A 23,290-nucleotide genomic window follows, 5' to 3' on the forward strand; every position below is an offset into this window, starting at 1 on the left:
TATATATTGTTCTGTACTGTATTTTACTTACACTGAACAGATCTATGCCATTCAGCACAGATCTGTTCAGCACCATGGACAGCAGGACGCCTGAGAGGCGTCCTGTTGCCATGGGAACCTTCCCCGTCTGCTCAGTACTGCTCAGAACTTCGCAGACGGGGAAGGGTAAGGAGGGGATCTCTCGGGGGGCTCTCTGGGGGCTCTCTCCCTCCCCATCGGGGGGCTGCAAAGGCACAGCAGCCCCCCGATGGGAGAGGGAGGGAGCTCCCTGCGCTGTTAACCTTTTCCATACAGCGGTCCGTACGGACCGCTGTATGGAAAGGGTTAAACGGCTGACATCGCATCGCAGATGTCAGCCGTTTATACCAGGGTGCCAGCAATGTGCTGGCACCCTGGTATCCCCACTAGACACCAACGATTATACAAGGGGAGGCGGGCGGGGGATCGCGATCCCGCCTGCCGCACCGCCCGCCTCCCGCACCGCCCGCAACCCTCCCCCTGCACCTCCCGCCACCATAAAAATCATTCGGGGGTGCAGGGGGGGGTAAATAAAACTTTTTTTTTGGCATATAAAGTTTCTGATCCCTGCGGTCAGGGACTGCGGGGACCAGAAACTTCAGAAATCGCAGCAAACCGCAGGTCTGAATTGACCTGCGGTTTGCCGCGATCGCCGACATGGGGGGGTCACGGGACCCCCCCGCGCATTTAGCCTAGGTGCCTGCTCAATGATTTGAGCAGGCACCGGGTTCCGATCACTGCCAGCCGCACAGCAGTGATCGAAAATACACAGGGCGTACATGTACGCCCTGTGTCCTTAAGAGGTTAAAAGAAACTGAGTACATCAGTTTAGGCTGTAGATTTCTACCACAGATTTCACCTTTTGCAATGCATCAGATAAAAGGCCCAGCAAATCCACTGCAAAATCCATGATGCATTCACATGTAGGTTTCATCAGGGATTTTGCTGCAGAAAATCCTCCCCATGTACCCTAAAAGTAAAATAAAAAAAATATTTTGCATATGTTCTTTCCACTCCAGTAGCCCTGATCGTAGGGATGCATTGTTGACATTGGCCTACTCATGATACTATCAATATATATATATATATATATATGTGTGTATATATACAGTTGCAAGAAAAAGTATGTGAACCCTTTGGAATTATATGGATTTCTGCACAAATTGGCCATAAAATGTGATCTGATCTTCATCTAAGTCACAACAATAGACAATCACAGTCGGCTTAAACTAATAACACACAAAGAATTAAATGTTACCATGGTTTTATTGAACACACCATGTAAACATTCACAGTGCAGGTGGAAAAAGTATGTGAACCCTTGGATTTAATAACTGGTTGCACCTCCTTTGGCAGCAATAACTTCAACCAAACGTTTCCTGTAGTTGCAGATCAGACGTGCACAACGGTCAGGAGTAATTCTTGACCATTCCTCTTTACAGAACTGTTTCAGTTCAGCAATATTCTTGGGATGTCTGGTGTGAATCGCTTTCTTGAGGTCATGCCACAGCATCTCAATCGGGTTGAGGTCAGGACTCTGACTGGGCCACTCCAGAAGGCGTATTTCCTTCTGTTTAAGCCATTCTGTTGTTGATTTACTTCTATGCTGTGGGTCGTTGTCCTGTTGCAACACCCATCTTCTGTTGAGCTTCAGCTGGTGGACAGATGGCCTTAAGTTCTCCTGCAAAATGTCTTGATAAACTTGGGAATTCATTTTTCCTTCGATGATCGCAATCCGTCCAGGCCCTGACGCAGCAAAGCAGCCCCAAACCATGATGCCCCAACCACAGGGGGCAGGGACATTTTCTGGGCGCCGCTCTGTGTAGCCTAATAATTAAGTCCAGACCCAGGAAAAGTCCTATCATTGGTGGCGCAGTGCGCCCGCCCCTCTCTCCGTTCATTGGTGGCAGCAGCACAGGGGGGAGGGAGACACTGCTTCCTTCTCCCCTGTGCTGAGAGAACACGAGTGCGCCGACAGCAGCTCGCTCATGTTCGGAGATACTAGACTGCGCAGCAGCGCAGCCCAGTATCGAAAAAATTGAAAAAATCGATACCGGGACAAAAGTATCGATTTGGGTATCGAGATTTCAATGCCTGCAACAACCCTAGTCAGGGCCGGCTCCAGGTTCATGTGGGCCCTTGGGCGATAAATCCCAGTGGGCCCCCATGAGGCATTTTTTTACATTGACATGTCCCCCTGTGGCTCCTACACGGTATAATGACCCCCAGTGGCCCCTATACAGTATAATGACTACTAGTGGCCCTTCACACAGTATAATGAACCCCCAATTCCCCCCCCCCCCACTGTATAATGACCACCTGTGGCCCTGCATTCAGAATAATAACCCCCAGTCGCCCCCATTTAGAATAATGACCCCCAGTAGCCCCCACACTGGGGGAATACTGTATGGAGGGGGCTCTGGGGGTATTTATACTGAATGGAGGGTCATTGGTGATCATTACTAAATGGGGGACACTGGGGGTCATTATACTATGTAAAGGGCCCTCACAGTATAATGACCCCACAGTGGCCCTCCATTCAGAATAATGACCCCCAGTCGCCCCCACACTGGGGGTTATACTGTATGGAGGGGGCACGAGGGGTTATTATATTTACTGGGGGCTCTGGTGGTCATTATGCTAAATGGAGGGTCAATGGGGATCATTATACTAAATGGGGGGCACTGGGAGTTATTATACTGTGTAATGGACCCTCACAGTGTGATGAATGACCCCCCAGTGGCCCCCTCACATACCTATCATTGCAGGGGAGCTGGTGGTCCTGTCATTCACTAACCGCAGCTCCCAGCTCCCCACATGAACCTGGAGCCGGCCCTGAATGACCCCCAGTAGCCCCCACACGGGGGGAATACTGTATGGAGGGGGCTCTGGAGGTCATTATACTGAATGGAGGGTCATTGGTGATCATTATACTAAATGGGGGACACTGGGGGTCATTATACTATGTAAAGGGCCCTCACAGTATAATGACCCCACAGTGACCCTCCATTCAGAATAATGACCCCCAGTCGCCCCCACACTGGGGGTTATACTGTATGGAGGGGGCACGAGGGGTTATTATATTTAATGGGGGATCTGGTGGTCATTATGCTAAATGGAGGGTCAATGGGGATCATTATACTAAATGGGGGGCACTGGGAGTCATTATACTGTGTAAGGGACCCTCACAGTGTGATGAATGACCCCCCCAGTGGCCCCCTCACATACCTATCATTGCAGGGGAGCTGGTGGTCCTGTCATTCACTAACCGCAGCTCCCTGCGCTCCTTCTCTACGGCGGCCCGCTGCAGCAGTGAGCCAGGCCTGGAGGAAAGAAGGAGATGTGCAGTGATGGAGCTAGAACTGACTGGGCCCCACAGCGAAATTTAGTACGCCCCCCTCCCCCCCAATGTGTGTTCACATTACGTTTTTCCTATCGGTTTGATGTATACACATGTGCAGCACTCCACGTTTTTGTATCCTGCAGAGTCAAGTAAAAAATGCAGACGTTAACGTATATGTTTTTTTACCATGGAACTGTATGGTGAACGGACGCCACTGTACGGCATCAGTCTGAGGCGTCTGTTAACGCATACATTTTCAGTATGCATTAAATGGATGGCAAAAATGTGATGTGAACCCAGCCCTAGTGTCAGAATAAGCACCAGTACACAGCGGAGCAGCATGGAGGAGAGGGGAGGCCGCCATGTACTGACAGAGCGCTACCTGGTCCTGGTGGTCAGGGATGAGGACTGTGCTTCCCAAGGATCATTTTCTACTGGGAAATACAGGGCACAGTATAATACACTAGAATCTATATAATATAAAGATATTAGCCCCACCCCCGAATAATCATACGATTAGGGGGTCATTTATTATATAGAAATACGTCTATATTAGGCGTATTTCTGACACAGATGTGGCGCAAAGGTCCTTAACACCGCAATCTGTATCTTTTCCCGCTCATGCCAGGTCTAAAAAAAGTGGTGTGGGCAGAAAGGGATACAGTTATGGCCATCCAGTTATTGGATACCACCGCCATATAGTGATACCACCGCCATATAGTGATACCACCGCCATATAGTGATAACACCGCCATATAGTGATAACACCGCCATACAGTGACCGGATAAAAGGGTATAAGAGGGCATAGTACAGGGAATGACTATGGGCACTGCACAGAGTGTGGTAAGAGGGCACAATGCAGGGTATAAAGGGGCACAGTACGGGGTGGGGGGCACAGTCACATGACCCTGTGATGTTAGAAGGTCCTTATGGTGAATGCGGTTCAGATGCCACCATAATGAGAGGCAGAGGAGTGAGACAGGGGCCCGGGGCCCTGGATGGACAGGAGGGGTGGACACAGCAAGTAGGTGGAAGGGGCTCTGAGGGGGATTCATACAAGTAGTGGCAGGAGGTCTGTGCAGGGCAGCAATAGGAGATAGGAGGGTGGGACAGGAGCCCTGGATACATGAGGGAGGAAAGGAGACGGCAAGGGCTCCATGAGGGTGATATAGGACAGGATATGGGGGGGGGGGGGGCAGGTGTCATGGAGACAATCAGCTTAATAAAACAGTAACACAACTAAATAGAATGAAGCAGCAGTGTCCCCCCCTTTCCTTCTGTCCCACAGAGAAGAGACAGTCACAGTGCAGACTTACAGACTGTGTTCACACTTCTCTGCTCCAGCTCCAGCCCTGCGGTCTCTCTCCTCAGGCAGCGTGTGTCCTGTGTAGAGCGGGCGTGTCCTGAGTCTCTGCAGCTCAGAGGGCCCACCAAAGGGGTACTGCGTATGTGAAATGACAGCAGTGAGAGCTCCCATCTGTATTGATGGAAGTGCTCATAGCAGCTCAGTGGGCCCCCCCAGGAGCATTGGGCCCCGGCACTTGCCCGGGGATGCCGGGTTATGACGCCGGCCCTGACCCTAGTGTGAAGTAACACCAACACTGCAAAAGTGTCGTTTTGTTTTTGGCACCATGTGTGAATAAACACTGAAGTTTGAATCACGAACTTGTATTTTGCCTCTGTACTGCGCCCGCTTATCCTAACTACCAGAGCGAAGAAACAGGGGGCACACCATTATGAAAAAGAGGTCAAAGACCAATAAAGTGGATGTCAAATTTAAAGACACACAAATGAATGCATAAAAGCACCCAACTGGTCGCTGTATTCAGGTTAAGAAACAGAGCGATCGTGGTATTTGGAGTATATCTGCACACAGAAAAGGACCTTTCAGGATGAGTGCCATACATATAAAGGGAAAAGGAGGCCAATGGTTGTTTCATTTCCATGATCATCACCATAGGCCCACCACGGGTCCGAGGTCAAGGACACGTCCATGCCCAAACACCTCAAAACCCAATATCTCCCCTCGACTCTAGAATAAGATAGATTAGAACCACCACTCATTTGACAAGGAACCCTATACAGTCGACCAGCGAAATTAGCAATAGTGGTAGGTATTTACTCCCCATGAATCCCCTCCATCCACAGAGATAGAAGATGAGACGTGGAGTTACGCATCCGCCATCCAACAGCACCGCCGCAGAAGCATTGACAAAAAAACTCTAAAAAAAGAGAAGAAAGAGATAAATGTAAAAATTACTAAACATCCAGTCGTCATAATTAGTTATAAAGTAGATGACACCAATTGAATTCACACATCAAGGGCACAGTGAGCAAAGAAAACAGAGAATACTGAGGAGCCCCATCTTATATCACACTCCATTTAAAATCGACATTAAGTCCAACTGGTCTCAGAGTGTTGAGGCGATGGATCCATCGTAGCTCTCTCTGTTTGAGAGCCAATGTCCTATCACCTCCCCTCCTAGACAAATTGATCTGGTCCAGTATCATAAATTTTAGATCCTTCTCCCTATGATTTGCCTCGACAAAATGTTTAGGGACTGGCAAGTCTTTCCTCTTGCGTCTGATTGAAAAACAATGGTTGTTTAGACGTGTCTTCATGTCACACTTGGTCTCCCCAACATACAGGAGACCACATGGACAAGAGAGCACATAAACAACATATGAGCTGTCACATGTCAAAAAATGACCAATATCATAGTGGCTTCCCGTAACAGGATGAGTGAATCTATCCCCCCTAATCATGTATGAACAATTCACACAATTAAGGCAGGGATAGCAACCCCTCCTCCGTGGCCCAATGTAAGTTTGTACCAAACCTTTAGCTGGAATGTCCGCCCGAACCAATTTATCACGGAAATTGGTGGGGCGCCTATAGGAAAGCAGGGGAGGCACCGTGAACGCTACAATATTGGGCAGATTACTCTTCAATATAGACCAATGTTTGCGGACAATTTGGGCAACTATCCCACTTTGTTCAGAGTATGTGGATATGAATGGAATAGGGTACCCCCGCTCTCTAGACCTGTGCGCCATCTGAGCGTATCGAGTAGGTAGCATTTCTGAATCCTGTACTATCCTTTTGACCCTAAGGAATTGACTGTAAGGTAGTAAATCAATAGTGGACCTCGGGTAGCAACTATTGTAGTGCAACAACGTGTTGAAGTCAGTAGGCTTAGTGAAAATATCTGTGGATAATTTGTCACCAACAATAGTGACAGTAGTGTCAAGGAATTGGACATGAGTGTCAGAATATATCAAGGTAAACGCAATACCAGGATCCAAGTTATTCAAAAAATAATGAAATGACTCCAAGGAAGTGGAGTCACCGTGCCAAACTAGGAAGACATCGTCTATGTACCGCCACCACCCCAGTACCTGACTGAAGTGGTGGGATACATAGACAAGGTCCTCCTCGAGGGCCACCATGAAGACATTGGCGTAGGTGGGCGCCACATTTGACCCCATGGCGGTCCCTCGTAACTGCAGGAAAAAACTTTCCATAAACAGAAAATAATTGTTCCTCACCAGGTTTGATAAAAATGCATATTTGTTGATTTTCTTTTTCCAGATTTATCTATGATTGGGTCTACACTGGTGTTTTAAGAGATGCTTGTAAAGAATTCATGATCCAGGTGAATGAAGACTACCTTGGGTTTAGAGGTACAGTTTTAGAATCCTGTGGAATTGGCCTTTTAAAATTCAGTTTTCTGTTTCACCCCCATTTACTTTTTTCTTTTTCTTTTAGATAAACGTTACTGGACTCACGGATATGTTTTGATCTCAAAAGATGTGGAAGATTGTGTGCCAGTCTTTTTGAAGCATCTAGCCAATGAAATCTATACGTGTGGGAAGACTATAAATTTATTAAAACTCTGCTGCCCAAAGGTCGGTACCAATGCCTATAGTTCTAGTTGGTCTTTATGTTTGATGTGGCTAAATTGTATTTGTGAACACTAGGGCTGCAGCTAACGATTATTTTAATAATCGAGTAGTTGTCGATAATTTAATCGATTAATCGGGAAAAAACACCAAAATTACAAAACAAAGAGGTTTATATGATTTTACTTGAAAAATTATGTTCAAAGGCCATATTAAAACAAATTGTGGGTGGCACTGTTACGGGAGATCTGTGGATGGCACTGTTATGGAGGGGATCTGTGGATGGCACTGTTATGGAGGGGATCTGTGGATGGCACTGTTATGGAGGGGGATCTGTGGATGGCACTGTTATGGAGGGGATCTGTGGATGGCACTGTTATGGAGGGGATCTGTGGATGGCACTGTTATGGAGGGGATCTGTGGATGGCACTGTTATGGAGGGGATCTGTGGGTGGCACTGTTATGGGGGATCTGTGGGTGGCAATGTTATGGAGGGGATCTGTGGATGGCACTGTTATGGGGGATCTGTGGATGGCATAACAGTGCACATATCCCCTTCCCAATAACAGTGCACAGATCCCCTTCCCAATAACAGTGCACAGATCCCCTTCCCAATAACAGTGCACAGATCCCCCTTCCCAATAACAGTGCACAGATCCCCTTCCCAATAGCAGTGCACAGATCCCCTTCCCAATAGCAGTGCACAGATCCCCTTCCCAATAACAGTGCACAGATCCCCTTCCCAATAACGGTGCACAGATCCCCTTCCCAATAACGGTGCACAGATCCCCTTCCCAATAACGGTGCACAGATCCCCTTCCCAATAACGGTGCACAGATCCCCTTCCCAATAACGGTGCACAGATCCCCTTCCCAATAACGGTGCACAGATCCCCTTCCCAATAACGGTGCACAGATCCCCTTCCCAATAACGGTGCACAGATCCCCTTCCCAATAACGGTGCACAGATCCCCTTCCCAATAACGGTGCACAGATCCCCTTCCCAATAACGGTGCACAGATCCCCTTCCCAATAACGGTGCACAGATCCCCCTCCTCATAACAGTGCCATACACAGATCCCCCTCCCTATAGCAGTGCCATACACAGATCCCCCTCCCCATAACAGCCCCGGCCCTGCTGCTCACAGCAGACTATTCTGGCAGTAACTTTTACTCAGCGTCAGCGCATCTTTATTACCTTACAATGAAGCTCAGGTAACAGGCAGAGCGGGCGGCGGCGTAACATCACTCACGTGACGCACCTGCTCCGCCCACTTTATGAATGAAGGAGGCGGAGCAGGCGCGTCACGTGAGTAAGTGACGTAACGCCGCCGCCCGCTCTGCCTGTTACTGGAGCTTCATTGTAAGGTAAAATAAAGATGCAGTGATTTAAAGTAAACCGCCCGCATAGCAACGAATCGGCGATTATTCGATAACGGGATTCGTCGACAACGAATCCCGTTATCGAATATTATCGATAAAGCCGATTTAATCGTTGCAGCCCTAGTGAACACGCTGCATATGTAGAAGGTGAGCTTACATGTTTGTTCTTTTTTTTTTCTTCAGCATTACATTTGCTGGTCTGATATCCCTGTACCTCGAATATCTGTTACATTCTCCTTAGAAGAATTAAAGGAAATAAGAAAAGACTGTGCCCTCTATATAGCTAGAATGGATAGAATTGCAAGGCAAAGCAGCATCAGCATAGAGGAGAAGGTAATGCCAAAATGCTAAAATCCAATGCATATTACTACTTAAAGATAGAGGATAGTCGTCTTGGTGTTAAGAAGGCAACTTGGGCACATGGATATAAATGGTGGGTGCTTATTGGTGAAAGATCATAGATCAACAAGTCCAGTAAATAAGAAAAATCCACGGCGCTCACCACTCGATAAATCCAATATATTATTTATTATATCCTTTCCCTACAGTGCAGAGGAATAGTCGAGCCAGACGCCGTTTTTGCGTCCTCCAACACTTCCTCAAGGCCTTGAGAATGCATCGGAGGACGCATAACAGCTGTTGGCTGTGTACTGGGTTAAATGCCTATAAATTACTACCAGACTGCTTATAAATCAATATCAATTTATTACATGATTGCAAAAACGACGAAGGTTCGCCGAAACGCGCGTCGGGGCTGTCGCCATCCTGGAGGGAGCACAGCATGGGTAATTGTTCTTTGTCCATTTGATTGTTATGTGATATAATTGCACTTGCACTTTATTGTGAATTTTTGCATTTGTGTATATGGACATATATATTAACTCTGTATACGCTGTGTCCTTCCTCCAGATGATGTCGCCTTTTCCCTGCACTCATACGCCTTTTTAATTATGTATGTTATACAGTGAGGTCCATAAATATTGGGACATCGACACAATTCTAACATTTTTGGCTCTATACACCACCACAATGGATTTGAAATTAAACAAACAAGATGTGCTTTAACTGCAGACTGTCAGCTTTAATTTGAGGGTATTTACCTCCAAATCAGGTGAACGGTGTAGGAATTACAACATTTTGCATATGTGCCTCCCACTTGTTAAGGGACCAAAAGTAATGGGACAGAATAATAATCATAAATCAAACTTTCACTTTTTAATACTTGGTTGCAAATCCTTTGCAGTCAATTACAGCCTGAAGTCTGGAACGCATAGACATCACCAGACGCTGGGTTTCATCCCTGGTGATGCTCTGCCAGGCCTCTACTGCAACTTCAGTAGTCTTCAGTTCCTGCTTGTTCTTGGGGCATTTTCCCTTCAGTTTTGTCTTCAGCAAGTGAAATGCATGCTCAATCGGATTCAGGTCAGGTGATTGACTTGGCCATTGCATAACTTTCCACTTCTTTCCCTTAAAAAACTCTTTGGTGGCTTTGGCAGTATGCTTTGGGTCATTGTCCATCTGCACTGTGAAGCGCCGCCCAATGAGTTCTGAAGCATTTGGCTGAATATGAGCAGATAATGCCCAAAACACTTCAGAATTCATCCTGCTGTTTTTGTCAGCAGTCACATCATCAATAAATACAAGAGAACCAGTTCCATTGGCAGCCATACATGCCCACGCCATGGCACTACCACCACCATGTTTCATTGATGAGGTGGTATGCTTAGGATCATGAGCAGTTCCTTTCCTTCTCCATACTCTTCTCTTCCCATCACTCTAGTACAAGTTGATCTTGGTCTCATCGTTCCATAGGATGTTGTTCCAGAACTGTGAAGGCTTTTTTAGATGTCGTTTGGCAAACTCTAATCTGGCCTTCCTGTTTTTGAGGCTCACCAATGGTTTACATCTTGTAGTGAAGTCTTCTCTTGATTGTTGACTTTGACACACATACACCTACCTCCTGGAGAGTGTTCTTGATCTGGACAACTATTGTGAAGGGTGTTTTCTTCACCAGAGAAAAAATTCTTCGGTCATCCACCACAGTTGTTTTCCGCGGTCTTCCGGGTCTTTTGGTGTTGCTGAGCTCACCGGTGCGTTCCTTCTTTTTAAGGATGTTCCAAACAGTTGTTTTGGCCACGCCTAATGTTTTTGCCATCTCTCTGATGGGTTTGTTGTGTTTTTTCAGCCTAATGATGGCTTGCTTCACTGATAGTGACAGCTCTTTGGATCTCATCTTGAGAGTTGACAGCAACAGATTCCAAATGCAAATAGCAGACTTGAAATGAACTCTGGACCTTTTATCTGCTCATTGCAATTGGGATAATGAGGGAATAACACACACCTGGCCATGGAACAGCTGAGAAGCCAATTGTCCCATTTCTTCTGGTCCCTTAGCAAGTGTGAGTCACATATGCAAACTGTTGTAATTCCTACACCGTTTACCTGATTTGGATGTAAATACCCTCAAATTGAAGCTGACAGTCTGCAGTTAAAGCACATATTGTTTGTTTCATTTCAAATCCATTGTGGTGGTGTATAGAGCCAAAAATGTTAGAATTGTGTCGATGTCCCAATATTTATGGACCTGACTGTATATGTTTTTGCAATCATGTAATAAATTGATATTGATTTATAAAGCGGTAAATTGATATTGATTTATAAAGCGGTCTGGTAGTAATTTATAGGTATTTATTTATTAGTTATACCATAGTCTTATGTGTGTAGTCCTACCTATGATATGACTAGTTAATGAACATAGATTCCTGCAGTTGGAGCAAAAATTGGTTCTATGTGTACTGGGTTATCCTGCTCGACTGGGTTATTCCTCTGCACTCTATGGAAAGGATATAATGAATTGGATTTTATTGAGTGGTGAATGCCATGGATTTTTTATTTATTAGACACATTACTACCTCGCTCTCCTGAAAATAGTTTTTTGCATGCAGTTTATCTTTTTTTTTTTTTTGCCAGTTTGAAACTGTTAACACAATGTTACACATACTTTTTATAATTCCTCAAATTTATGATAGTAGTCTACAATGAGTAGCCCTTAGTAAAAATGAGCAATGCATATTTAATAATGGCATAGGGTTAACAATAGTTTCTGTACTACCACACCATTAAATGTATTCATTGTATACATAATAGAAAATGAAGTATATTTTCATTTACATGCTGTTAAATAAAAGATCCAATAAAGAATAATGACATTTACGGTATTTTTATAGTATGGCACCACCTGGTGTTCAAAGTGTATAGTAACATCAATCAGTCAGACATATTTATTTACTCTCCCAACACCTAGGTGTCACACGTAATGGGGAGGGGATTACACCAGAATGTACACAGAAGGAAATGGACCAGAGTCTAGGCCTCAAAGCTAAGGAAGAGGGATGTGACCTCTTAGGAATCCCTAGGCCTCTCCCTGACTCCTGCCAGTATGAGTAGACCCGGAAGGTGGAAATACTCATACACCGGAACTTTAGTCCTGGAAATCCCTAGGAACGGTGGCAGGGAATGAGACTATTGGTTCCGTCCCAGATGAAGGAACCAGTGTCTCCCTGAGGCCTAGAAAACAAAACGCACAAACCAACAACAAAATGCAAAACGAAATGCACTTATCTTAAAGAAGAATGGAGAAGCAGGAGATCCAAAGGAACAACACACCAGCTCAACCTACATCAAGCAGGAAATATCAACCGCATGGTCAGCAGTGTGAGTCAGGACTAAATAGAGCCTCAGTAAGAGAGAACACCTTGGCACCGATTATTTGATTGAACAAATCTGGGATCAAAGGAAGGGGATAGGGATCACGGACAGTAATGCGATTAATCTCACGGAAGTCCAAACATGGCCTAAGAGTTCCGTCCTTTTTCTTAACAAAGAAGAACCCTGCAGCCTCTTGGGATTTGGATGGTCTAATATGACCTTTAGCCAAGCTCTCGGTGATATACTCTTGCATGGCTACTCTTTCGGGTTCAGAAAGATTATACAACCGAGACTTGGGCAACCTAGCTCCGGGAATAAGGTTGACGGGGCAATCATATTCCCGATGTGGAAGTAACTCTTGGTCTCCACTTTCAGAGAATACATCAGAAAAATCCAAAATAAAAGAAGGTCCTATTTTAGTGGTTACAACAGAAAGCGACGTGTTAAGACAGTTGTCTATGCAGTAATCACTCCAATCAAGAATCCGTCTCGCTTGCCAATCGATGGTAGGGTTATGTTTGGTTAACCACGGTAAGCCTAGTACCAGAGGAGTAGGCAGACCCTCCAGCATAAAACAGGAAATGGATTCTTGATGAGAATCTCCCACCTTTAGGCGAATGCCCTGCATCATTTGTGACAAACACTTTTGTGAGAGTGGAGCGGAATAAATCGCAAACACCCAAATATTTTTGTCTAATGCGCTTGTTGTCAAACCATGCATACGGACGAACTGGCCATCCAGAAGGTTAACCACTGCCCCACTGTCAATAAATACTTCAATTCCCACAGTTTTGGAGTCTAGCGTCATCTTGGCAGGCAGGAGAAATCTGGTACTACCGATGAATTACAAAAGTACATTCTCAGGTTCCCCACCCACACTACCAAGAGTGAGAAGAGGACTAAACACATTAGTTTTTTATTTTTATTTCTTTTTTACCTTGACATTTAGCATAAGGACATACGTTAACAAAATATCCCCCTTTACCACAAAAAAAGCAGAGTCTTTTCATAACCCTAAAGTTTTTATCACCAGGTCCAGGAGTGACCTCCCCCAACTGCATTGGCTCATCATCAGACATGAGCTCAAGTGCCTCCCTACCCAAAGTGTCGGAAGAGGGAGCTTCCCCTATGATAGTGCGTCCCGAGCGAGAGGAACCTTAGATCTCTCCGTCAGGCGTCTATCAATACGTACAGCCAGAGACATGGCCGCCTCCAATGACTCTGGATATTCATGAAATGCCAACGCGTCCTTCAGGTTCTCGGATAACCCTTGACAGAATTGACTACAGAGGGCTGCGTCATTCCACTCAGTATCAGTTGCCCATCTCCTAAATTTAGAGCAATAAGACTCAGCAGAACGCTCTCCCTGCCGAAAGCCACGCAACAGTCTCGGCCAGTGAGACCCGATCTAGGTCATCGTAGATAGATCCCAGAGCTCTGAAAAATTCATCTACCGACCGGAGGGATTGTGATCCGGTCGGCAAAGAAAAAGCCCAAGACTGAGCGTCGCATTTCAGTAACTAAATAATCATCCCCACTCTTTGACTCGTCCGCAGAAGAGTTGGGACGTAGTCTAAAATATAGTTTGCACAACTCCCTGAAACGAATAAAGCTGTCTCTTCCTCAGGAAAACCTATCCGGGAGAGCGACCTTTGGTTCAGGGCAGGCCTGGTTCCCGCTGCCGGAACACGCCGTCTGTGGTCTCTGAAACTGCGAGATTGCCATGCGAAGGTCAGCTACCTCCAAAGACAGTCCCTGCATACGATCGACCAGTTCAGAAACAGTATCAATCGATGTACTGACACAAACAAAATGGCGGTTTTTGGGCAGTTAATAATGTCACACATAATGGGGGCAGTGTGCATGCATGACCATTGCTCCATTCAAATGGGCGAGAACAGGACCCTGTTCTTGTGATCAGCAAGAGCCCAAGTGGTCGGACCCCGCCGATCAGACACTTATTTCCTCTTCGTGGAACAACCCCTATGCAACAAATCTCGATGTAATGCAGACTGGCGGGAATACACCCCTACTACTACAAAATGATCATATAGGAAGAGTAGCAAGCCTAGCATTTTGTAGATCTTTACAAAATGAATGTTTCCATGAAAAAAATATTGAGACTTTAGTTTTAACTTGAAAGACAATAACAACCATTATAGTTTGGCTGTATTTCTACATTATCATTTCTGAAATGCTGTAATTCGATGTGTTGCTGACAGCATCTTCCTAATAACTTTTTATGCTGTATTTTAGATGTTACAAGCTGAAATTGCAAAACAGGACTTGATCATTCAGGCTCGTGAAACATCAGGAAAACTCCTAGAAAGTTTTAAAGGTTTGATTCTTTCTTCTAGGCCAAGTTTCTTTTAAGTCTAGTTGTTTGCTAATTTTTTTGTACTTTGCTCTTGTTCAGATCGACTGGTGACAGAGAGAATATCTTCAGATGCAAGAAAGAGGGAACTGTTTCTGAAGCTGAAAGAACAATATGAGAAAGATCAAGAGGTAAAGTTATAATACTGTAGTACTTCTGCAAGAACAGGTCATATAACATGCCACAATTCAGACATGATAAATGGATAATATACTCTGTGGCAGGGAAAGACAGGGGTGCACCTAGCTATTCTGTTGCCTGAGGTGAAAAGTCAAATGGCTGCCCCCATCCTCCCCCTCAAATGTTAAAGACACTCACAATGTCAATGTCAGAAAATCTGCAGAAAAATGCCCTATATGTTGAATAATTTTGCTTAAAGGGACTTTCTGGCCTAGTAGTTGCTAATCCAATGGTAGTAACCTATGCTCGATTAAAAAAATAAAAAATCACCTGCCCCCAGTCCCTTCATACCTGTGCCAATGCCTATTACCAGCCACTTGACTGTTTTAGGAAGTGTATTTTCATGGGATTTTTTTTATTGAATAAATGGTGTTTTTTGGGGTTGTTTTTTTTTCACTTTTTTTTATTTTATTAAAGACTAATTGTAACTTTTCAATTTTGAAAATAGAGACGACTTGCAGCCAAGCAGGAGGAAGCTGATAATGAATTCAGCTATGCTCGGGAGCTTCGTGATCGTGAAAAAAGGTTTAAGGCATTGGAGGAGGAATTGAAACTGAAAGCAAGGTAATCCTATTACTGAATCATTGATGTTCATTATTCTCTTCTATACCAATTCTGTCATATAGCAAGTCATTCACTCCCAGCACATAATAATGTTAAAGGAGTGATCGAATGCAGACCTATTCATTTCAATGGGGCCACAAAAGATGCAGACGGCACGCAAAAAAAGATGCAATATGTCCTATTCTTGTCCGTTCTTCAGACCAGAATAGGCAGTTCTAACAGATGGCAGGACGCACCCATCTGCAAAATGCGGAACGCACACGGTCGCTATCTGTGTTTTGTGGACCTGCAATTTGCGGGCCACAAACATGGCTACGTCCGTGTGCATGAGCCTCCAAAAGTATACTTACTGTATTTTTTGGACTATAAGACACACTTTTTAGCCAGAAAAACGTAAAAAGTGCCTGCGTCTTATAGTTCACAGGGTCGACCAGCAATGCCAGACCTCCACATTGCTTCTTTAATGATCTGGCAGAGCGCTCATACAGCCTTTTACTGGATCATTGAGAGAGGTGTGTGTCTGCACTCTTCTCTCTCCCCTACCCAACTGTTCAGACAGGAGAAGAGGCTGAATGATCGGTAGAAACACAGCCCTCTCCATCTTGAAGGTCTTCACACTGGAGTAAAAGAAAAAAAAAAGCAACGGTTAAACTGCAGCTGAAGGACCCCTGAAGATGTCATGAGTGGGAAGACAGTACAGTGCTTGTAAATGAGCTTAAAGTTAATAGTGTATTTGTGTGTGAGAGAGAGTTGTGTATGCAGCAGCGCCGTGTGTGTATATGTATGTATATATGTGTGTGTCGGCTGTGTAGCGAGGCAGTGTTTGTCATTTGTGTCCAGTATGTGGCAGAGGTGTTTGTATATGTCAGCTGTGTTAGTAGAGCTTTGTTTGTGAAGTGTGTATGGAGCAGAGCTGTGTTTGTGTGTATATGTTATCGGTGTAGCAGTGCTGTGTTTGTCAGTTGTCTATTTGTGTTTATGTATAATATCTGTCCTGCAAAGCTGTGTATCATTTGCGTACTGCACTGCAGTGTGTGTATATATGTTAATATCCCAAAGCTATGTGCGTAGTGCAGAGCTGTGTGTATATATAATATGCATATTGCAAAGCTGTGCGTATAATGTGTGTACTACAGACTGTGTGTATTAGTATAATACCATGATCACGGAGTGTTAAAACCCTAAAAATCTAGCAGAACAAGCACTGCAGAGCAAGTACAAGAGGCACAGTTACATTTAATCGGGTGACCACATGTGCCATAGCTGTTTTTTACAGTGGTCATTAGATGACACATGAAGGTTAACTGACCAAACTATTAACCACCTCTACGCTAGACCCCAAAGTTAGTGACCTTCACCCCTTCACTCCATTAAACCACCAGGAAAAGTTGTGTAAGTAAAAAATATTTTCTCGCCCAATTCCTTGGGGGACACAGGAAACCTTGGGTATAGCTCATCTCCATAGGAGGCGTGACACTAAGTGAAAGACTGTTAAGCCCCTCCTCCAGCAGCTATACCCTCAGCCTGGAGAGAGAGACTTCCAGTTTTTTGCTTAGTGTCAAGGAGGCAAGACACTCTCTGCACTGCAGAGCTGTCTTTGCTAAAGATTTTATTTTTTATTTTCAATTTTTTTGCTTTTTTTCAACAGGGACAACAGAGTCACAATAGACCTCTCTGTTTTCCCGGGGTTGAGCTGCGCCAGTGCCGGTTATCCGCACTGCTGCCTCCCCCACAGAAGAAAAGGAGGACCAGGGCAGCCCAGCTCCCCTGCATCCCGCCAGCACAAGGGTCGCCCACCTGCAAGCCCCTCTCCAGCTCTCTGCCACTTCGGGGCCAGTGGCTGAAGGGGCGTCCCTGCTGGATGGACAGAGGGTGAAAACGTCGAATGGTGAGGTGGCTGTGCAGCCGTTCCTACCCCCCCTCCCCCCACGTTAGGGGCCTGATCCTGCTGTCGCCTCTGCCTGACCTTCATTGTCGATTACAATATACAGCTCTCATAGCTGTGAGTCCTGCGGCTCCTTTGTGTGTGGGGCAGAGCTGAGCGGTGCTCGAGGGGGAGGGTTACAGCGCAGTTTACCTCAGGTGCGGCGGCCGTGGGGCCGCCTTTCGTTATCTCGGCTAGTACTGCGGCTGTGTTCAACTGCCGGCTGACATTCTGACAAGCGCACGCTCTTGTCCGGCCACCGGTGTGCGTTCGCCTCCGCTTATTTGGAGGTGGACGGGGGACAATATTCTGTGGGGTTTCGGCGGCATGTATTTTTATTTTTTTTGAATCGCGCGCGCGAAAAGTTTCATCTGTGGGCGGAGCTTCGTTCCGCTTCCCCTGTGCATGTTAGGCTTCAGTCAAGGGGCGGACGTCTCTTCTTCCCGCTCCTCACTAGCCCCGCCTCCTCTTCGTGCCTGCCTGCTCTCAGGACGGATCATTTTTACCTCAGGTGTTGCCGCTGCCGTTTTGCCGCTGCTGTTGCCGCTGCTGTTGCCGCTGCTGTGCCGTCTGCTCCCACTGTGACCTGGTAGGACTGTTGACCCCTTCTAGCACTGCAGCCCTCTGGCCTGGACGTTTTGTATATTACTTCCAGCCAACATGTCTGACCCCTCAGTGCCTGCTGGTCCTTGGTATCATACCTGCACCGCATGTAAGGCGCCCCTTCCTCAAGGGCAGCCTGACCCGCATTGCTCGGCTTGCAAAGCCCCATTACAGGGTCCGCCATCTGCTGTGTCACCCCCTGGCCTCTTGGATCCCCCTGACTGGGCTAGATCCCTTTCCCAGGCTGTGGTCAGTCTCACTAACGTTGTGGGCCGCCTTGCAGATGCATTGCCCTTACCGCAGCCGGATAATTCCCCTGCTGGGCCCTCCGGGTCCGCTACCTTAGCTGACCCGTCTGAGTCTCTCTCTCCAGGCGACACCTCCAGAGCCCGTCAACCCCAGAAGCGGTCCAGGGCGGAGCACCTATCATCCTCGGATGCTTCGGTATCACCCCCAAGGGTGCGCCCTCAGTCGGGCCTTCTGAAGGGGAACTAGCCGATTCTGATTGGGATATGGACTCGGCCTTGCCTTCAAAGCTGGCTTCTGCCGTGGGCCATCTTATTAACAATATCCGTGATACCTTTAAGATTCACGATGACCCTCCTAATTCTGAAAAAAACAGTGTTTCCTTTTTTCGCCAAAAACCGGCGTCTGCGGTTTTTCCCCTCCACGCTGACTTCTCGTCGGTGGTTTCTAAGGCCTGGGCCCGTCCTGATGCCCGTTTTACCCCGCCTAAGAAGTTGGATATCTGTTATCCATTCCCAGCGGATTGCACTACAAACTGGGCGTCACCACCTAAAGTCGACCCCCCTGTGGCCCGTTTGTCCAAAAGCACGGCTATTCCCGTTGCAGATGGTTCTACCTTTCAATCCACTGAAGATCGCCGGATAGAGGCCATTACAAAGGGTATCTTTGCAGCCTCCGGTTCCGCCCTCAGGCCGGTCTTTGCCTCCGCTTGGGCTGGAAAAGCGGTTTCAGAGTGGGCGTCTCAGCTGGATCAGGAGTTTGAATCCGACGTCCCTATTCAGGACCTCCGTGCTCTAGCCCAACTTATCGTTCAAGCCGGTAAATTTGTCTGTGAGGCATCCCTGGATGCGGGGGCTCTCATAGCCCGTTCGTCTGCCCTGGCCGTTTCGGCTAGGAGGGAGCTTTGGTTAAAGGTTTGGACGGCGGACGCCACGTCAAAGCGGTCTCTTACTGGCCTTCCCTTCACTGGTTCTCGATTGTTCGGGACCCGCTTGGATAATATCATCTCCGAAGCCACGGGAGGGAAGAGTACACATCTTCCCCAATCCAGGACTAGGAGCACCACTCGAGGCCGTCCCACCTTTTCTCGCTTCAGGTCTTCCCGCAGGGTTCCCACACCTCGCACCACTTCAGGTCCATCCTCTAACCCTGTCCAAGACAGACGTAAGAAACCTTTTTTTCGGACCCAGCCCTCCTGGCGCAAGTCACAGCCTGCTCGCCCTCCCGCGACCAAGCAGAACCCTACCTGAAGGTGCGCCCCCACCCACCCGGGTGGGGGGACGTCTCCTCCTGTTCAGGGACTTCTGGCAGGCGCACGTCTCCGACGCCTGGGCTCTCGAGGTGGTGTCTTCCGGGTACAAACTCGAGTTTGCGTCCCTCCCCCCAGTTCGGTTCTTTCGCTCCCGGGTTCCCCGGGATCCCCAAGGGGCGGCCGATTTCTTTACTGCCACTCGTACCCTTCTGGACAAAGGGGTCATCGCTCCGGTTCCTATGGAAGAAAGATTCAAGGGGTTCTATTCGAACCTTTTTGTGGTCCCCAAAAAAGAAGGCTCGGTTCGTCCCATTCTGGATCTAAAACGGTTAAACCGTTTCCTTCGTCTTCAGCGGTTCCGGATGGAGTCTCTCAGGTCGGTGGTGGCCTCTCTGGAAAAAGGGGAGTTCCTGGCCTCTATCGACATCCAGGACGCCTACCTTCATATTCCAATCGCTCGGTGTCATCAGTGCTTTCTGCGCTTTGCAGTGGGGTCCGACCACTACCAGTTCATTGCCCTCCCCTTCGGGCTGGCGACGGCCCCTCGCGTTTTCACAAAGGTCCTAGCCCCTGTCCTCGCCTTACTTCGTTCCAGGGGAGTTTTTCTTCTTCCATATTTGGACGATCTCCATATCAAGGCACCCTCTCTGTCACTGACATCTGCCAGTGTGGACCTCTCGCTACAAACCTTACGCCGGTTGGGTTGGATTATCAATCTTCCCAAATCCTCTCTTGTTCCATCCAAGCAACTAATCTTTCTGGGGATGCTGCTGGATACAGAGGCAGCGGAGGTTCGGCTTCCGTCAGAAAAGCGCCAGCTCCTTCATCGGTCGGTTCGGAGCCTTCTGACCCACCGCCATCCTTCTTTCCGGTTCAGCATGCGGGTCTTGGGACAGATGGTGTCCTGTTTCGAAGCAATCCCCTACGCGCAGTATCACTCCCGCACCTTTCAGACTGCCATTCTGTCCGTCTGGGACAAGTCCCAGGAGAGTCTGGATCGGCATTTTCCCCTTCCCCCCCAGGTTCGCTCCTCTCTCCTCTGGTGGTTGCGGACCCCTCTCCAGGGGAAGTCCTTCTTGCCGATAACTTGGTTGGTGATTACCACCGATGCCAGTCTGCGGGGTTGGGGGGGGGGGGTGTTTCCTCCTCGGTCCGTACAAGGCACTTGGTCTCCATCGGAGTCCAAACTGCCGATCAACGTTCTGGAGCTGAGGGCGGTTCTCCTCTCACTCCGACATTGGACTTCGCTGCTTCAAGGTCACCCTGTTCGTGTCCAATCGGACAATGCCACGGCTGTGGCATACATAAATTATCAGGGGGGCACTCGCAGCGCGGCGGCGATGAGGGAGGCGTCTCTAATCCTTCGCTGGGCGGAAGTTCATGTTCCAGCCCTTTCGGCCATTTACATCCCGGGGGTGGACAATTGGGCGGCGGATTTCCTCAGCCGGACGACGATCGACCCGGGCGAGTGGTCTCTGCACCCCGACGTCTTCGAGTCTCTTTGCCTTCGTTGGGGTCGTCCGGACGTGGATCTCATGGCCTCCAGATTCAACCACAAGCTTCCCACCTTCATGGCCAGAGCCAAGGATCCGGACGCTTACGGCGCGGACGCGCTCGTCCTTCCCTGGACAGGGTTCTCTCTCCTCTACGTTTTTCCGCCCCTGCCTCTTCTTCCACGAGTCCTTCGGAAGATCGCGGCGGAAGGCACGCCTGCGATCCTAATAGCCCCGGATTGGCCTCGTCGTCCTTGGTACGCCGACCTTATGCTGCTCCTGGCAGACGCTCCCTTGCCTCTGCCTCTAAGAGAAGATCTCCTCTCTCAAGGGCCGATCTTCCACCAGCATTTAGGGTCGCTACGTTTAGCGGCGTGGCTATTGAAACCGCAGTCCTAACGCGGCGGGGGTTTTCTGCTGACGTGGTCCGTACCATGATTCGTGCGCGAAAACCGGCATCGTCCAGGATTTATTACCGAACCTGGCGGGCCTATTTGAACTTCTGTGAGACCTTGGATGTTCATCCCCTTCGGTTTTCTCTCCCCACGATTTTATCCTTCTTGCAGTCTGGTCTGGACTTGGGTTTGGGTCTCAGTACCCTAAAGGGTCAGATCTCAGCGCTTTCGATCCTCTTCCGGCGCCCTCTGGCTCCGCTCGGTCCAGTTAAGACCTTTCTTCAGGGGGTTGCTCACTATGCTCCCCCGTATCGCGCTTCCGTTCCATCTTGGGATCTTAATGTTGTGCTAACGGCTCTCCAATCTTCTCCTTTCGAGCCTCTGCGTAGGGTTTCCCTTCGCTTGTTGTCTTGCAAAGTTTTTTTCCTCGTTGCCATCACGTCTCTTCGGCGTGTATCTGAATTGGCGGCACTTTCTTGCGTAGAACCCCTCTTGGTTTTTCACCAGGACAAGGTGGTTCTCCGCCCGGTTCCGGATTTCCTTCCGAAGGTGGTGTCCGCTTTTCACCTAAATGAAGATATTGTCCTTCCTTCTCTGTGCCCGTCCCCGTCTCATCCTCGGGAACGGGATCTTCACCGTCTGGATGTTGTTAGGGCTCTGAGGATCTACTTGGATGTAACTAGACCCTTTCGGCGCTCGGATTCTCTATTTGTGGTTCCGGAGGGTCCGCGCAGGGGGCTGGCGGCATCTAAAGTGGTTATTGCCCGCTTCATCAAGATGACTATTGCTGAGGCTTACCGTGCTAAGGGCAGGGAGCCGCCCTTTGGTGTTACCGCTCATTCTACCAGAGCGGTCGGGGCTTCCTGGGCTCAGCGAAATCGAGCTTCGGCTGAACAATTGTGTAAGGCGGCCACCTGGTCTTCTTTGCACACTTTCACCAAGTTCTACAGGGTGAACACTTATGCATCGGCGGATGCTGCTTTGGGCCGCCTGGTCTTGCAGGCGGCGGTGCCTTAATGCCTATGGTGTTTTAGTGCATCTTGGGTTTGTGGTCCCTCCCTATTTTTGGACTGCTTTTGAACGTCCCAAGGTTTCCTGTGTCCCCCAAGGAATTGGGCGAGAAAACGAGATTTTTGTATAACTTACCAGTAAAATCTTTCTCGCTCTTCCTTGGGGGACACAGCACCCACCCATTGTTTTGGTTGCCCTAACGTGTGTTTTGACTTGTTGGTGTTATTTTGGTTGATCCTTGCCTTTGTTTTAACTACTTGGGCACATAACTGGAAGTCTCTCTCTCCAGGCTGAGGGTATAGCTGCTGGAGGAGGGGCTTAACAGTCTTTCACTTAGTGTCACGCCTCCTATGGAGATGAGCTATACCCAAGGTTTCCTGTGTCCCCCAAGGAAGAGCGAGAAAGAGATTTTACTGGTAAGTTATACAAAAATCTCATTTTTTTCTAATTTTGTGTTGTCTGAAAAAAAAGGTAACCATTTCATCCACTGCCACTTCCAAAGGTGCTCTGCTCCTCCATGCTGCTGCAGCAATGACATTATCTTCTTGGATGGTTGGATGCGTTGGTGACATGCCCATATACGGTACCCCAGACACCAGCCAATCACTGGCCTCACAGTAAGCAGCACATATCACTAGCCTCAGCGGTCAGGCTGCAGCAGTTACAAGGAGTATACGGGCACGTCATTGCTGTACCCAAACAAAGCCTGGGGGAGGATTAGAGCGGTGGCACTGGAAACAGGGGGTTAAATAGGTAAGTATATATTATTTTATTATTTTATGACCATTCTTACCTTGGAGGACTTTTTTTTTAAATAATTTGGACAACCCCTTTAATTATTTGTGCCCACATGGCAGCTAAAATGTAGAATAAAACAGGATGTTTCAGCCAAT

General features: G+C 47.7%; 1 protein-coding gene across 2 annotated transcripts in view; it reads left to right on the forward strand.

Annotated features, from left to right (window-relative positions):
- Positions 1-23,290, forward strand: part of TUBGCP6 (tubulin gamma complex associated protein 6) — a 60,012-nt gene that overhangs the window by 17,030 nt on the left and 19,692 nt on the right. For both annotated transcript variants that reach the window (XM_040412040.1, XM_040412047.1), the window contains exons 9-14: positions 6,955-7,046; positions 7,132-7,271; positions 8,831-8,980; positions 14,612-14,693; positions 14,772-14,860; positions 15,358-15,473. In XM_040412040.1, coding sequence (XP_040267974.1) covers positions 6,955-7,046; positions 7,132-7,271; positions 8,831-8,980; positions 14,612-14,693; positions 14,772-14,860; positions 15,358-15,473 — 669 coding nt within the window. The remainder of the gene's footprint in view (positions 1-6,954; positions 7,047-7,131; positions 7,272-8,830; positions 8,981-14,611; positions 14,694-14,771; positions 14,861-15,357; positions 15,474-23,290) is intronic.

This window comes from Bufo bufo, chromosome 1 (genome assembly GCF_905171765.1).
Source record: "Bufo bufo chromosome 1, aBufBuf1.1, whole genome shotgun sequence".
Taxonomy (NCBI): domain Eukaryota; kingdom Metazoa; phylum Chordata; class Amphibia; order Anura; family Bufonidae; genus Bufo; species Bufo bufo.